The 17,246-nt window shown below is 33.6% G+C and overlaps 1 protein-coding gene across 2 annotated transcripts; it reads left to right on the top strand.

Annotated features, from left to right (window-relative positions):
- The first annotated feature begins 3,572 nt into the window (after nucleotides 1–3,572).
- On the top strand, nucleotides 3,573–16,973 carry LOC136824755 (TBC1 domain family member 1-like). 2 transcript variants are annotated; one of them, XM_067080728.1, is made up of 17 exons: nucleotides 3,573–4,132; nucleotides 4,266–4,620; nucleotides 5,514–5,833; nucleotides 5,980–6,069; nucleotides 6,418–6,541; nucleotides 6,637–6,731; nucleotides 7,243–7,353; nucleotides 7,543–7,659; nucleotides 7,952–8,002; nucleotides 8,539–8,850; nucleotides 9,141–9,198; nucleotides 13,542–13,685; nucleotides 13,854–14,171; nucleotides 14,392–14,543; nucleotides 14,693–14,785; nucleotides 15,148–15,345; nucleotides 15,780–16,973. In XM_067080728.1, exons 1-17 carry the CDS (start codon nucleotides 3,617–3,619, stop codon nucleotides 16,350–16,352), a joined length of 3,627 nt encoding a protein of 1,208 aa, XP_066936829.1. In that variant the 5' UTR covers nucleotides 3,573–3,616; the 3' UTR covers nucleotides 16,353–16,973. The 2 variants fall into 2 exon arrangements, with proteins under 2 accessions (XP_066936829.1, XP_066936830.1); XM_067080729.1 differs by lacking the exon at nucleotides 7,952–8,002.
- Nucleotides 16,974–17,246: the final 273 nt, after the last annotated feature.

Genomic DNA, 17,246 nt, shown 5'->3' with positions numbered 1-17,246 from the left:
CTTAAGCCCCATTATCCATACATACAAATTATAAGATTGTATAAAAATAAAAGATATATCCCCCGGGTCTATTGAAAACTAATTACTGCAGCATTTTTCTACTTTTCTACTTTACTCCATTTTTTTTTAATGATGACATCATATATACTATTCCTTTAGGCAAAGACAATGGTCTATTGCATAATTAAAGTGTATCTCAAAATAATTTGCAGCTGAGACAAAAATGGCTTTAACTTTTGATAGAATTCGAATCAAGTTGCGATGAACAATGCCCGAAAAATTTAAATACTTTTTCTAGCATAGCATAGTTCCAACTTATACTTATAACATGCATGCATGGCCTAAATGTTCCAGTAAAACCTTTAGAATTGAAATATTCTTAGCATCAGCAGTAACATTTTATTTTTGTGTCTTTTAAAAATTAGATCTTCAAAATTAGACCCTTGCAGTGTAGAGAAAATATACCCAAATTCGAGCAAATTTAGGTGAAAAATTGACCCATGCAGTGCATTTTCTTGAGAATCTTAGTCTGATTATTCAAACTCTTACTCAAAAAGCTTTCATTTCAACCTTAGAGCATTCGGAAGCCCTGGCCCTGAAAAATTCACCCTCGCTGTTAGTTATATATATATTTTGGTTAAAAAACCAAAGAACATGTGAACATTTTCCTTGAAAATACAACAGAAACTATTTAATTGTATTTTCCTTAAAAAATGAAGATATTTTTCTTTAAAGAAACTCCAAAAGTTTGTTTTACTATAAAAAGGTTGATGCAAAATGCGTACCTTCAAAAATCAATAAATACTGACTGCATTTCCTAATCAAGAAACACTTCTTCACAAATTTTAAGGAATACAAAGAGCTTTTCCTTGAGAAATAAACATAACTAGTCGTCTCAGGCGTCGCGTGAGACAATTCTTTACCATTGTAAATAAACTTACTTTGTTTGCTGTCATTATTAAGTATTTAAATGTATTTCTTAATTATGAGAAATATAGAAATAATTTCTTGTATTTTCCAAGGAAAATGAACGAATATTCTCTTGTATATTAAATGGAGCATTGATTTAAAAAAACTTTTTTTAAGTATTTTCCAAGGAAAACATGTAGAGAAAATGTCTCGTATTTTCTAAGGAAAATTACCACAAACAGTTTGTTGTATTTTCAAAGGAAAATTAAATAAAACTCATTTCTCGTATTTGGTAAGGAAAACAACCTAAAGCAAATTCTTGTATTATTCAAGGAAAATCGACCAATAAAATTTCTTTTATTTTCCAGGGAAAAAGTAATTTTAATATGTTTAAGAAAATTATCTAAAGTTTTTGCTACTTTCACACAACTGATTTTTCAAGAAAAGTAAAAAATGGTGTGGTGGGGTTATTTTGAAACCAAATCAAATCAAAACTGCCATTTATTTCAGTTTAGTGGTAAAGAAAGTAGATCTTGCATTGCTAAATCAAGAGTACATAGTAAAACTATGCTTATTATGCTAGAAGTGACTTTGAAAAAGTTTGAAAATTAGATATTTGAAATAAAAAATAATTGAGTGATTTGCTGTCTGCTTAAAAATCGCTAGTGAAAAAGTTTCATGTTAGAATGGGAGAATTCTGATTTAAGTGTATTATGAATACACTTCATTTGACGTCAAATTTTTTCTGTGCTGCCACGATCCTGAAAATGCAACAATATGGCGGAAATCAACGAAAATTCTAACAAGGAAATTCAACAAAATTATGGATATTGCACACCCAATAACTGTTTAACAAACACCATCATAGCAGATAATGACACCTTACAATGTAGGAGATGTGATAGACTTGTCCATTATGCCTGCTCTGAGCTACCGGCTTATCAGATTCAGATTTGTCTGCAATATAAAAGCCGGCGCTTCGAATGTGTAAATTGTGTTAAAATAACGCCACTCTTACTTGAGAGAATTAAAACAAGCAGACAAAAAGCTCGCAGTCACATCACAACAAAAGAAGCAGATAAAGATGAACATCAAGGATCGAAATTAGGTTTCAACGAGAGAATAACCTCTCTAGAAAGGAAAGTCGAGAAGCTAATGGATAAAAAAGACGTCAACAAAGAACGGAACAACAAACGATCTGAAGCACAGCTCAACAATACAGAAACAAAAAAAACAATCATATGCAGAAGTCACCAAAGAAGATCTACAAAAACAAGAGGTGACCATAAAAAGTTTCATCAAATCAGTGAACGAAGAGGAGCGTTGGCTCAAATCAACCAAGTGCAACATCATGGTGCATGATTTAGGTGAAAACAAGCACGAAAACGAAGAACAGCAACGAGTTGGCGACAAAGATTTTATAGAAAGAATACTGAAAGCACAAATGGGTTTCGATGTGACGATAATCAAGGTAGAACGCATAGGTGCTCGTAAAGATGAAATGTATACAAATGAACGATGGAGACCATTAAAAGTTACTCTCGAGAGTGAAGAAGAAAGGATTAAAATACTTGCATCAGCCCACAAACTAGATAAAGATGATTTTAGAGTGTCAGGCGATTTTTCAAGGAAAGAACGCGAGATAATAAAGCAATGGCATCATAAAGCAAAAGAAAAAACATCGAAAGAAAAAGACAAGAGTCATATATGGAAAGTGAGAGGTAGTCCTAGGACTAAACTCTATTTAAAGAAATTTACGACGGAAATAATATCATGATTGTAAGAAGAGTGGGTCAGAGGCCCAGTAGCTGTAAAACTCTATAATAGAATTGACAAACGAATGGAATGATAAGATCCATAAATTGTAAAGATGTAAGATTGTTTCATAGAGGTCAATAGACCTGAGAAATACACTTCTATAAAAAAATTAAATTATATAGATATACATTTGTTTTTAAAACAAGTAATTTTTTTAAAAAGTGTTTTTTCCTTCAAAAGTTCCAGGGATGAGTATTTTCCTTGAAAAATACAGAGATTAAAAAATCAATACCAATTTTAGGAATTTAAGTCCAAGTTATCTCTACTTTAACAAAATTCGATAATACACTTATAGAGTGTATTTTCATTAAAATCATTTACTGTATATAAATAAATATTTGGAATATTAATTAGTTTTAAAAAAAGGTTTCAAAGTAAAGTTTCCTCTAAAAGTACGAGATGTCTATTTTCCTTTAAATACAAATTTCTTTTCCTTGAGTAATACAAGGGGAAAAAATGAGGAATCCATTAATTAGAGGATTGCAAAGTACTTTACCTTTGAAAAATTAATTAATACTATATCAACAAAAGATATTGATCAGTAAATAATCCTTCAAATATGCAGAGAATATCAAGTTTCTTGAAATAGAATTTTCTTAAAAAGAATGCATATATAATACATTTCTTGAAAATTACACAGATTCTTCAAAAATATATAATCCTTAGAAATACAGGAAATACCAATTTTATTTTATTTGAATTTGGTTGAATTTTGTGTTTTCCTTTAACAACACAAGAATGGAGAGAACTTTACCTTAAAACGTATAAGTTAATTTTCCTTCTTAATCTTCTTGAAAGATAAACGTAGTACCAAATCAATATTTTTAGCAAAATATTAGAAATGATAATTGATTACTTTCCAATTTCTCAGTAAAATACGAAATAAGAAATGGATGAAAATGATTTTGGAATGATAACAATCAAGAAATCTTCTCCACAAGTTAAACTGAAGCATGATGAGAATAAGCTCAGTTCCTCTCTACCAGATATCAAAGTACAGCTTGACACAATAGACAGCAACCCATCAAACATTGGTGAACAGAAGGCTGTGGTCACCAATGGAATTAAAGATGAAGAAATAGATACTTTCAATTTTACTTACTTTGGTCATACTAATATCGATAAACGGACTTTACAAAGTGTTTTTCCATGGATAGCTAAACGAATTATAAAACATTCTTCCAATCAGAAAGATGTTTATGCTAATATCTCCAAATCTAAATTATGGTTGACAGAAAGGAACAGAACAGACGTTTCTTTACAGGAGCATTCTTTCAGTTCCATTTACAGACTTTCTCGTATGACCAAAGATCATATGGAGGAGTATTTGGCGTACATTATTTGTTCAAAAGCAGATGGCTCAAATGCGGCTTTTCATTTGCTTAAATGCAATGATCAACAAGAGGTAATTCTCAAGACTTTTCACTTGCCAAATACTCTTCTCTTTGTTTAATTCAGACTCAGAAATCAATCAAGCTATTTCCATATTACTGAAATTCTGAATTGAATTTTCACTGCCTCACTTTCTTCATTTTTAGAAAAGTAACTTCCTGAACACGTTGAAGCAAAGAGTTCTTGGGTTTCAAAAGTTGTCTCCTTCCCAAGCCAATGAACAAAAGGAGAATGTATTGACTCCTCCTCGACCGACACATAAACGAGGTGCTTCATCAGGAGCCATTTTAGTATCACCCATCAAAAAAGATACTGTGTTTAGTGATTCAGTCTACTACATTGGCAAGGTGAATCTCGTTCAACAACAAGCACCTCCACAATTTATTGATAAAGTGTTGATACATTTGAAGAAAATGAGTAATGAAACCTTACAAATGCCACCTGCAAATCAAAGGAAGAAACGATTCAGTTTGGATGTTGGTGTAGGAAATCCACCACTAGGTAAAGTCAACCCTCAATCTGCTCAACGATGTAAAAATAATAGATAACCAACTACCTCTAGAAGGCACTTCTCCCAAGAGAACAACCATTGTTTTCCTATTGAAATGAACACTCTATTAAAAAGTTCTGTGTGCAGTGCGTGTTATGCTTTTAGCTAGATTTTGACACACTTTTTGACATCCACTGAATTGATAGAAAATTGAAAATTGTTATTTAATGCAAATTTTGGAAATTTTTTCAAAAGATAAAGGTACCAATCTTTAGACAAATTGACTACGGATCGGCCTGATACCACTTAATCTTCATCTGGATAAATAAACGCTCATAAAATGCTGGTATCTGAAAAATATATGTGTGATTTGAAATGCGATATCTCACGTATGAAAAGTGCATGAAGGTTGCATGAAACAAAATAAACAGATGAATGTTTATAGAACAATAATATCTAATTAAAAATTTTTTTCTGTGAGGCTGCCTATAGGAAAATACACTTTTTCTAACCCAAATTTTGGAATAATATACATCACGTGATCGATTCTGTCCAATAGAAGGTTGCAAATGAAGCAAGTTTTTATTTAATTGCACTTTTTACGATGCAAAATGTCATTAATATTTTTACAACCGTAACACGGATGTTTTTTGAGAATCAAGGCAAGTTGGTTATCTATTATTTTTACATCGTTGATCTGCTATACATTAATTATTTCTTCATACAAAAGATGAATTTTGTATCCCTTACAAAATTTCAAAGAAAATAAACAGGATAGTCTTTTAATCAATCTCTGCACTTTTCTGGTTACTTTTTAAGGTTTATAGTTGGATTTTTAATTAAGATATCGTAAAGTTAGGTGGTAGGTTAGTAGGAATTGCAGGGTGAAATTCTTCTTCTTTAGTGAGTGCAGTACGAGAGATTGTGATCGACACACCTCCACCAAAACGACCACTGACCAGAAAAAGATCGGCCAGCGTTGACAGTGGAAAACATAATCCATACAAAGTGAATATGAAGGATCCACCTCAAATCACTGTCAAAAACACAGCAGTGGAAGACGAGTATGATGGCTCCACTGTTGCGTTGAACAGCATCAATGATGAAGTCAAATCAAGGCTCATCACTTTGCAAGTCTCCAAAGATCATCTCTCATTATTCAGTATGGGAAGCAAGAAAGTTTTGTTTGAGAAGAGGATTCAAAATATTTCATTTTGTACAAAGGTATTAAAGTATTTTATTGGTAGATGATGTCATAAGCGATCTGACATGTTTTTAAATCTTAACCTAATTGATTCTACAGTACAACAAACCAATGTCTAGTTTGATTTTATCCAATTTGACTTTTTTTTAATCTCGTCATTCTTAAGGGTGAATTGAGAAAAGATCACTTCGGATTCATCTGTCGTGAAGCTGGAAACCACATCTGTTATATTTTCCAAGGTGAATCAGAATATAAGGTGATTTTCTATTTTTATGCTCTTTATTTCTGTGAAATGATGCTGGGAAGATTATTTGTGATTAAAGTAGAAATTATCTGTTAACTTTCAAGTTGTTAAACTTTTTAGTAATTTGTTTTGGTTTGACACTTTGACGTCTCTATAAATGGAGTTTTGCTATATGCAAAACTTTGACTTTTAATTTTGTAGGAGGGATTTGATCCTGAAAATGAGACTGCTAAAGTGCTTTCCTTAAAAGCCCTTGGGGAAATTTTAACGGAGCTTTTACGGAGGTAATTTCCACACAATGGCAATTTGACTACTCCTCGCATAGTTCAAGAGTTTGATTGATATTTTTTCGTTCTTTAGGTTGATGAAATAATGAGTGCCATGAAGACAGCTTTTACAGAAGCACTCCAAGCTTCTGCTAATTCGACGCTCTGTGAGACATGCCCTATTCAAAACCTTCACAAACTTTGTAACAACCTTGAAGGTAAGCTTATAGTTGAAGTGTTGTAGTAAATTTATCTTTTTGAAATTTTTTTAGACTCTACAAAACAATGTTTTCCGATCTTTTCTGATCATTAGGTGTGACAACGATCGCAGAGAAAGATACAATGGTTCACGAAACCATCAAGATTTTGTCAGATTATGAACAGCTCCACGTCCTCAATGAAGTCAACGTAAGATTGAGATCGCTCTTTCATTCGAAAATCATTTTGTACTTGTTTGAACTTACATACTGTGATTCAGTGTGAACTCTTTAGGAGAAAACAAGATAATACGTTAAACCAAGCGGTTTTCTTTTGATTATCGATATAAAACTGAATTAGATTACTCTTATGATTCCTGTGAAATATACAAAAATCGTGATTATATATTTCGGCTTTGAAGCATCGAGCTTTTTCTGTGAATGGCAGTTTCAAAATTTATTGAGGGAGCTGCTAAGAATCTTGTATTGACCGGTATTTGACGGAAAAACGCTACCGGTGTTCCAGTGTTGAAAGACTGTTTGTTACTCGTGGGAACATTTTTACCGGTATTAGAGAAATTATTGGCTGGTATATACGCCGGTATTTCATGAAAAAATATTGGTATATTGTACCCTCAGAAAACCTAACTTTAGATAGTCCCAATAAGGCTGGATATGAATTCATCCTTCGTAATGACAATCTTCTGCATTTCTTTTGACAGGAAGAAGACCCTGAATCTGACAATGAACGAATCGAAATTACCATTAACGTGTTGAGGGTGCTTTTCGATGACAAACAAAAATCCCATAAACACTCTCACAAACAACTACTTGTAAATATCTTCTTCATTCTTATCGCATATAGGTTACCTAAATATTTGTTAACCTTTGCTATAGGTCTAGTCCGGAGATTTAATCAATAGTTTGCTATATTATTCAGTCTGGAGATCCCATATGACAGTCTTTTGCTACGTAGTCCAACAGGCTATGTCTGAGCCGGTCTTTTGAATTCTTCTTTTAAGACATCTTCAATGGAAATGGAACAGAGAGACAGACTTGGTTCATCTCAAAACTCCACCTTCTTCGATAAAGCCAAGAAGTCTTTCACTTCTTCTTTGCAAAACTTTTCAATGAAAAAGGTATAAATACTAGTTTGGGTGGTTCTTCTTTAGAAATAACTTGATTATAATTATAACAGTATTTTAACTGTCACAACGAGTCTTGATTTTTCGTTCTTTTGGACACAGTCCATTTTATTTTCGATTGCTAAGTTACTTTGGAATACAAACTGTATTTTGATCGTTTCCTTTCCAGAAACCTTTCTTATTAATAACCCTTCACCCACGCACTCAAAGTCACTTCTCACGCACACTCATGCACGCACACACAACTCTAACAAACTAACATATCGTCGTAATATTCATCTTGTAGGCTCGTGCTAAAACCTTTTCAAATTTGGGTTTAGACTTTGATATCAAACGGGTAAGACTTTCGAGATTTTCTCCTTCTATTTTTTGTTTCCAGTGATGAAAAAGCTGTTTTTAATGCTAATGTTATGTTCAGATTAGACATGATGAAAAAATTAATTTGTTAATCAATGGTTTTTTTCAAACTTTACTAGGATATCTAAAGCACGATTTCTTTGATTATGTCGAGCAAAACGATCTGATATATATAAAGAATAAGTAGAAACAGCGTAACTTTATTTAGCATGCTTATAATACCCTTTCCTTTAATAAGGATCTAGCTTGAATGTGAAAGGTCATGATTTGGTGCATGTTCCCAATCTCTATTATATAATTGTTGTGCTTTATTTCTAAATTTTGAATAATTGAATAAAAAATCAAAAGAATTGCTTTGATGATTTGTTTTGTTGCATGCAGCCCTGAAGCCCTGGAGAATATTTTCCATTAACTGACCTGAGCAAAAACAAAACGCCTCTTTCACGTGATTGACCGAAATATTGTAATTTGATATCTGATAAAATAAGTCATTTTTTTATGTTTTGATGTTTTCAGCCGTTAGCTAACACGAAACCTCTTATCACGAACGGAAATCGAACACCAGCAGACCTCAAACCACGAAGTCGTTCTCTTGAAAATGATGCTCCCGAATTCCGCAACAACAGCTCTCGCTTAGAATTGAACTTAGATTCTGATGCAGCCACGCAACGACCACGAAGAGCGAGCAGTATCGAAGGAGTAGAGAAGAAAGTCCCACAAGTTGTGAAAGAAGAAAAGGAAGATTCATTCCCTTCTTCTCATGAAACTTCAAATGTTCAACAACCCGTCAAGAAACGACCGTTACGACGCGAATCGTCATGGAGACAGGTTGGTTTGATAACGTCATTTTCTACATGCTAACACTTGGTTATTTTGAGATGAATTTATCCCATATTCTTTTTCTTACTCGTGAAAGTAAAAACCGCAAGAGAACTTACCTCTTTTAAAACTAACTGAAAAACTTTCTCCACCTCTTGATAGTTACTTGATTAACTTTCTTCTTGTGCGCTCTCAGTATTGATTTTTCAAACTTTGCACAATTTTAACATTTCAAGCTTGATATTTGAGTAAGGTCAACTTTTTATGTTTACATGTGTATTCTCTCTTTCATGTTTTAGGCCATCTACCACAGCGTTGTCGTAACGAATTCGCGCCGAAGCTCCTCATCCTCTATTGGTAGGTCTTCATTTTGTTCTTCTTTCTTTAGCTAAACTTAAAGCAATAAATTACGATAACGCTTCATTAAAAGAAATGGTACTTTTTATGATCAATACCGGTGGTGGTTCCATGCATCATTGATGCAATCATCAGTTGGAATATTACATTTTAGTTACTCGCTCTGCAGTAGTATCGAGCACTCTAATCGTGACGAGAGAATTTAAAAGATTCATCATATTATAATAGACTTCGTGATAGGGAACGAGTTTATCATATTGCGAGGTTTGATTTTTGTTGAAAAATTACACATCTTTTACACGCAAGTGAATGGCCTGTTAAATTAGTACTGTCTGTCTAACGTTCAAAATGAAGACGTCCCTTTGGAATGAGGATGGTTTTTGTCAAGACAAGAAACGTTATGCGTCGCTCCCCGCGTGTACAAAAAGGCTTGATTGCATTTTGATTGCATTCTCGTAATTTGTGGTCAATATAATAATCACATGCTTAAGAAACGACGGTCCGCCTCTTATACATTATCTCTTTCAAAAAATTGGATAAGAAGTTTTAAAGAGTCAAGGTCACACACTTTACTCATCTGTTGTTCATTCATGGAACATTCGTGAAGGAGTTCGATGCTTCGACGCGATGGACCTCTTGCGTCGTCCGTCGTCACTTCTGTGTTAATAGAACAGTCTATGATAGTTTAAATTTTTTAAACAGTCAAGCAATATATTTCGGTGGTGTCGCCATTCTCAAGCTTATAAAAATACAAGTGTTCTATCAGATACCACCGAAATATATTGCTTGACTGTTTTTTTTTTTATCTTAAACTTTGAAAAATGGCTTCTATGATAGTGTTAAATGATATTTCAACGGTTTTGACTTTTAGTATTTATTCATTGGTTGGTTTGAAATTTTATTGCGTTTGATGCTAAAATTATGTCATCTCTTCTTATCATATTTCGTTTCGATTAAAATCTTATTAAACTTAGACTTGTAGTATCTGTTGATTAGAATATACCATCATCTTTTACTGTTATACATGAGTCGCTTCATCATTACATTTCATGCAGAGTCGACCTCGTCATTAGTGTTTTTACTATATTTGGTCAAATGAGATTCACCACTTTTTAATGACTTCACAAACCGTTCTTTTGTTTGGATTTTTGTGGAGAAATTGATTTCGTTCCTGGACGGTTAACGTTTACTTCCGTATATCCGAAACTTCCTTTTTTTTCTCAACTTTTTTTTTACTTTATTTGTTGATTTTGAATATTTATGTTAGTTCTGGTTCATTTGATGTTGACCCTGGGATCAAGTTTCCTACTCATCAGAATAATGACGTCACAAAACGTTTCATTTTATCTCGATGTGCAGAGGCAGACTATTTTTCTATAATTTAAAAGCGTAGTGTAACAAATTATGAAAATTACTTTTGGTTAAAATACCCACGCATGGAAGACATGTTTTTCACAATCCTATATTATATCTTTTCTCCTTCCCGCGTTTCGATTTCTTTCTCTGTGCATGGAGATTTTGTATTTCGCCACATGTTCTTAATGACTTCCTAATTATCTTAACAAACTTTCTTTTGTGTTAGATATGAATCTGTTTTGTTGCACAAACGAAAAACCCGCAAAGACGTGTGTTGACCAAATGACCAGTAATCGTCTTTTATTGATGAACCAAATTGATTTTGATGTGTTTTGGATAAAGGTATTAAGATATAAGGAAGTGTTTGAGTGCAGACGTTATTGAAAAAGTTCTACCTGTCTCATTCGGCAATTTTGTTTTATTCGGCTTGAATGAAACCATTTTGTTGTGATATTCGAATATTTTGCCCGTCGTTAATGTCGCTTTTCTGTCAGATCTTTTTTTATTGTAGACCGAAAGACCTTCCAAAGAGAAATGGTGCTTTTGGGATTTTATATCCTGCTAAGCTCACTCTTTGATATTCTTGGAAAACCAATTTGCTTTTGACCCATTTGACCTTTCTCCCTTGAAGAAGGGATTTCATGTAACTGCGGTCTTTTATTTCTGAAGGTTTTATAAAGAACGTCATTGAGGTCAAAATAAAGCTCACGTATATATAAGGCTGTTTTCGTTGTCGTGATTATTTTTGTGGGAAAATATCTGTGAGTTTCTCTTCTTTCTTTTCTTGCTTCTCTGATTGAATTGCATTTTGGATGCAAATTTTTACATATAGTTGTTAGCGCAATTTCTTTAAATCGTTTAGTGATGTAAATCTTTGCCATCTCGTTATCTACAGTGACGCATGTTTTTAATTTTGGTTTTAGCAATTTTAAAAAGATGGTTTAAACATTGAAAGTTTATGTTACAATAAATTTAAAGAGAACTTTTGATGCTGTTGACATAATATTGTACGTGTTATAACTGGTTGGCTTCTGTTAACTTGTACTAAAATTTCAAGAGTTGATGACCCTGTGATGTCTCATTACATAACTCTGTTTTCAGCGATTAAAATTTTCCTTGAGTTTCTCACAGTGAATTTCTAGCTTAACATTTTAAAAGATATTACAATAAAGTTGAACAACAACACAACAGTGCTAAGATCTCACTGAATGACGTCACGTTTTCTAAATTCGTGAAACAAAAACAAAACAAAAATATCACGGAGCGGTATATCTTATTATAGAAACAGTATTTTGATCTGTCGCGATTTCCATTCGATATTTTGATACAGTTGGCGCGTCATTTTGCTTCTAGAGATTTTCGTTACTTTTTTGTTATCTTTGATTGCTATACACATTGATCGATCAATCAATTGACCTTCCTGAACTCTTGCAATATTTTCTGGCACGTCAACAAAAACTTTTGGCTTCGATGAGAAGGCTCATTAAAAAAGTTGGACGTTGCTTTTATTGTTTTGTCTGACGGAGGGTTGAAGCGAGCCTTCTTGTTCTTGTGGTGAAAATTCCCTCCATGTTTCATAAGGTGATCCTTTTGCTTGAGGTGAAGTTTCGAAAACCTCCTTCTAGTCTATTTACACTCTGCGTGAAGTTTAGATTGTAACATTTATTTTTCTAGATTATATTTTCTCTGTTGTAATAGCTCATTAGTTTTCTCCCTGAACGAGTTGATGACTGAAGGGAAATTTACCTGCTGTCACATTCAATTGATTGTTTTTATCAGGAAGCATCATGTTAATTGTCTGAAATGACTTCACCTCTTCTCTTCTCTTGATATTACACTCAGTTTATTTCTCTCTAGTCATCGCGCAGTGCGTCGTCGTGTTGATTGCGCATGCGTCGGTTTGATGGAAAGAAATAATATTTGATTATTATCAGCATTGTTGTGTAAATAAGAAAACAAGTATTAGTAAAGCATCTGTGTTTTAATAACAGACTACAAATTAATCAGTACGAAAGAAAATTAAAAAGAAATATATCATTTAATTGAACGAGAGAGACGATGGTGATCACGATAAAAGTGGCGGAAAAAATGATCGAACGAAAACGAAGTTTGTTCAAGCGTTTTGTAGCAGATTCTGCCAAAACTACACAAGTAAATGTCATCAAGAAATTCGTTAATAGTAAGCATTTTCTCGCCTTGTTAGTATTTGGATTATAGATCTGAAATCGTGGTAGAGGAAACTATTTCCAAAAATTCTTCAGAGGCCAGACATTCTTCGTATTTAGTTTTATTCTTTCTCTCGGAGAGAATTGTGGCCTTTTTGTTCACCTTCGTTCGGCTTCTAATGAGGTAGGTATTACGAATAATTCAACAGGGCTACAAGAGGTCATAAATTCGGTGTGTATGCCAAAATGTTGACAAAGTTTTTAAGTGATCGAAAACTTAATTAAAAAGTAAGGATATTTAAACAAGGTTTGTTTGATTCGGCATGATGATGCTCGATGGTGTATTGTATGATAAAGATCATTTGAGACTTTTGCAAACATCTTTTCATTGCATCACCATCCTCAAACATTGAGTTGGTCTTGTTTGAGTAACAGATATTTTTCATCAGAACGAGAAAGAACTTGAAGGGAGAGAACTTTTTCGTTATGAGAGAAAATAGAAAATAAACGCTTTCTGACCAATGTGATGCCTCGACCGCGGTCAATTTCGACTTTGTTATTATATTCAAAACAGCTTGCATCAAGTAGGTTTTTTCTAAATAGAACATCGTTTCCATGCCAGCTGTGTATTTTGTATTATAGGGTTTCCTTTCATTTTTTTCACTCACCTCTGGTGGGGGATGTCATTTTTGATGTGATTCAAATCGCGGGTTCATCCTTTTTTATTTATAAATTGAACTATCCTGACTGCTTTTTCAAACTAATAGTTTTTGTAAGATAGAATTGTCACATTTTCTGACCATCTTTCTATTTTGTTTTTAGTTACCATCACTGGGGAGAACGATGAACGAAAGAACAAAGCGCAAAGCATCGATGTGGGTGAACGGGCTCGTTCAAGATGGCGCAATGCCATACACAACCAAATTCTTCTTATTCGAATGGAAAAAGAAAACAAGAAATTAGCAGGTACCTTTATTCGTCACATAACTTTCTAAGATATAATTTTAGCGAGACATTATTAAATAGACGTTCACTCGCAGGTTCTGCCTCTCAATTTGATTTAGCCTATACTTTTAGAAGATGTCCCATACAATATGCACTTTTTTGCAATTATTGATTTAAATCTATTTTTAGCCAATATTTCCGCGACAGAGATCCGACGACAAAAGCTTTCGTATCAAGATTTGGCCTCCTATACAGCAGAAGCGGCCCAAGCATGGGACGACCTCATTGGCCACAAGAACAATGAAAAAATTGACAGACAATATTTATTAGAGCTCGTTCGGGGCGGCATCCCGCGTGCTCGGCGCGGTGAAGTCTGGCAATTTTTGATCAATCAGAATCAATTTCGAAAGCCGGACACGTCCGATAAACAATGTTGGAAGGAAACACCTTACCGGACACTGCTGAAAAGAAATAGCGGACATCAACATGCTATTTTAATAGATCTCGGTAAGTAAATCTTTTTTTAATTCGCTGACTTTTCAAGTTTTCGGGAATAAGCTTGTCGTTATTTTTTTTACTCGATCAACTTTCGCTGCCCGACTTGTTCATAGAAATTGGCTATTTGTTATTCAACCTTCGTTTATTCCACAATGATATACGATTTTACTTGGACGATCCCTACCACACTAACCAACCCTAATTGTCGACAACAATTCATTACTTTTAGGTCGAACTTTTCCAACACACGCCCACTTCATTCCGAGACTTGGTTCAGGGCAGATCAGTTTGTTCAATATTTTGGCAGCATATTCACAACTTGATAATGAAGTGGGGTATTGTCAAGGGCTTAGTTTTGTGGCTGGCGTGCTTCTTATGCATGTAAGTTAAAATGGTTTTCTTTCACTCTAATCTACGATGTGTAGCTTTAGGTGTGTCGTTCCCATTTTATGACAACTTTTTTGTAATGAGTATTTGATGAATTCGTTTCAATTAAGGTTTATTAAGTGGAGACGATTTTGTTATTTTAGATGCCCGAAGAAGAAGCATTTCAGAGTTTTTGCCATCTGATGTTTGAACTACAAATCAGAAGCCAATACAAACCAGACATGGACGCTGTACAGGTAGCAACTAATTCTTTTCATCTTCTGCAGACGTATAGGATTTCCTTTACTAATGAGCTCGTGCTAAATTATGATATTGTGTTTAATAGTTTCAAATTTTCCATGAAAGGAAGTATCCTTTTCATTAACGTAATGAACCATTAAGTTCTGTAGTAACGGGAAAACCTCACCTGCTTCAAGCGAAGGGTAATTCTGGGGAGACATTCTAGTTGTGTGCTATTAAACGGTTTTATCGAATAATGAAAAGTATTATATCAAGTTTGATGCTATTATTTTTGGTGGCCCTGAAACTGTTGGCTGGCAAAGAGAAAAAAAACACTGGAATTCCCATTATTAAGACGGTGATTTCATTTATTTTTTAGCAACAATTATATCAACTTTCTCGATTACTTCACGACTACCATCCTAAAGTGTACGAACATTTCAACAAATTTGATGTAACGCCCACCCTTTACGCAGCACCATGGTTTCTAACGCTCTACGCATCACAATATCCCATTGGCTTTGTGTCACGTGTTATGGATATGGTGCTTCTGGAAGGAATGGAAGTCATATTCAAGGTAACATCTACTTGTGGAATAGTTTATTGATTGATAAAAGAAATTGGTAGTCCTCAATCAATAATATTTTCAGAACTGGCTCGATATAGACCTTATCGGAGTTTTTTATTTTTCTAAAACAACGATGCATTGTGGGATCGTTTTGGGAGTATTACAATAAAATTCCCTCGAGAAATTCCTAAGAGATTTGTAATATTGTAATACCCCCGAAAAAAAAAAAAACTCCGATAAGATCTATTGGGATCATTTTCCAAGGGCTTCGTTTTCAGCGCTCGACTAAAACACCAATAAGATAACTTTGTTATAAGAAAATAAATTTTAGAAGATTTTTAACTTGCAGATCAAGAATGAAGCCCCAACAGAGTGCAAAGTAATAAAGGAAAATAAATAATGCGAAAAAAACATGGCTAAACCTTTTCATCTTTTGTTTTCAGGTTGCGTTAGTTTTGATTGGTAACCATGCAAACGAAATCTTGGAGAAAACTTCTTTCGAATCAATTGTTGATTACATGAAATTAGAATTACCAAATAAGGTTGTCACAGAAACTGATGACGTCAGCATGAGGGCTCTAAACATGGACATTAGACAACAGTTGAATTTGTACGAAGTAGAGTATCAACTGTTGAATGAAGAAATGCTTGATATTCGACAAAGTAAAGAAAAGTTGGAAAAACAAGAAGCCGTTTTAGAGGAGGTGAAAAAACAAATGTCTGACTTGAAAAACGAGCTGGCAGAATCGCAACAAACTGTTCAAATATTGAGAGGTTCTTTAGACGAAGCCAACCAAAGAAACCTTGAGTATGAGCAGAAAATTGAAGCCATGATCAAAGAAAATAAAATGCTCAAAGCTTCAGCTTCTTCGTCACAAACTGATGGACAAAATACCGATAAGAACTGGAATTTAGTGCCCAGCCCACCCACTATTGAACGTGATATGAACGGGCGGAGGGCGTTTAGTTTGGATAGTTCAGTTATGAGTAGCGAGGAGAATATCGCAGACCTATAGTTTACACCTTCTTTTTTTTTATAGTTTCTTCTTTTTTTATGAATATTTTTTATCATATTGTTCCACATAATTTCGAACATTTATTTTTCTAGAATTTCATTTTTGGGTATCGAATTTTATGACTTTTCTTTCGATACTCTGGAACTGATTTATTGATTATATTATGAAATTTCGTTATCGTGTTTTTAGTTCCATTTATTGATTTTTATTGATATTCAATTCTATTTTTTTCGAGTTGATAAAAATACTGGCTTTGCTCTTTCAGTGCTAGAATTCCAAAAGAAAGTTTGGATTCAGGAGAGGTTTTCCTATGTTCCATTCTGCTGGTCAGAGATTTATAGGGTTGATTAAAACTCTCCTCCCTTTCATTCAAACTAATTTCTAAACTCGTGAGCAGGCTAACGAGTGGTAATGAGAAATATTGCTTCTTTCGTCTGAGAAAAGAATACGTTATAGTTGTTGTTGTTGATATTTTTAAAGATTTATTTTTGTTAAAGTTTATTATAAAAAGGTAAGATGAATTACATTGAAGGAACTTTTCGTCAAATTTTGTAAAATTGTAATAGAATAATAATAAAGTAGTATATAAAAAGAGATAAAACTGATATTGACAAATTTGAATTTTTCGACGTCATTTTACTTTGACTATTCGACCAACCGTTACACTTCAAAGCCTTTGCACTCTCTCATCCAAAGAGCCCAGAGCCCATCTATGCAACTTATTTATAATCAATAGGCATCAATTTTTAAAATGAATAAGCCTAACTCAGACTTAAATTTAGGCTGCGCGCATCCTCGAAATTGATTTTGATATTTCAATTTATAGTGTTTTCATTGTCACTACACAATAGACAATTCACCCCCCCCCATATCAAAACAAATCAAAGGATATTT

This window comes from Clytia hemisphaerica, unplaced genomic scaffold, assembly GCF_902728285.1.
Source record: "Clytia hemisphaerica strain Z4C2 unplaced genomic scaffold, Clytia hemisphaerica genome assembly, whole genome shotgun sequence".
NCBI lineage: Eukaryota > Metazoa > Cnidaria > Hydrozoa > Leptothecata > Clytiidae > Clytia > Clytia hemisphaerica.
The sequence above is the reverse complement of the archived record's forward strand: the minus strand, read 5'-3'. Positions and strand labels throughout refer to the sequence as shown.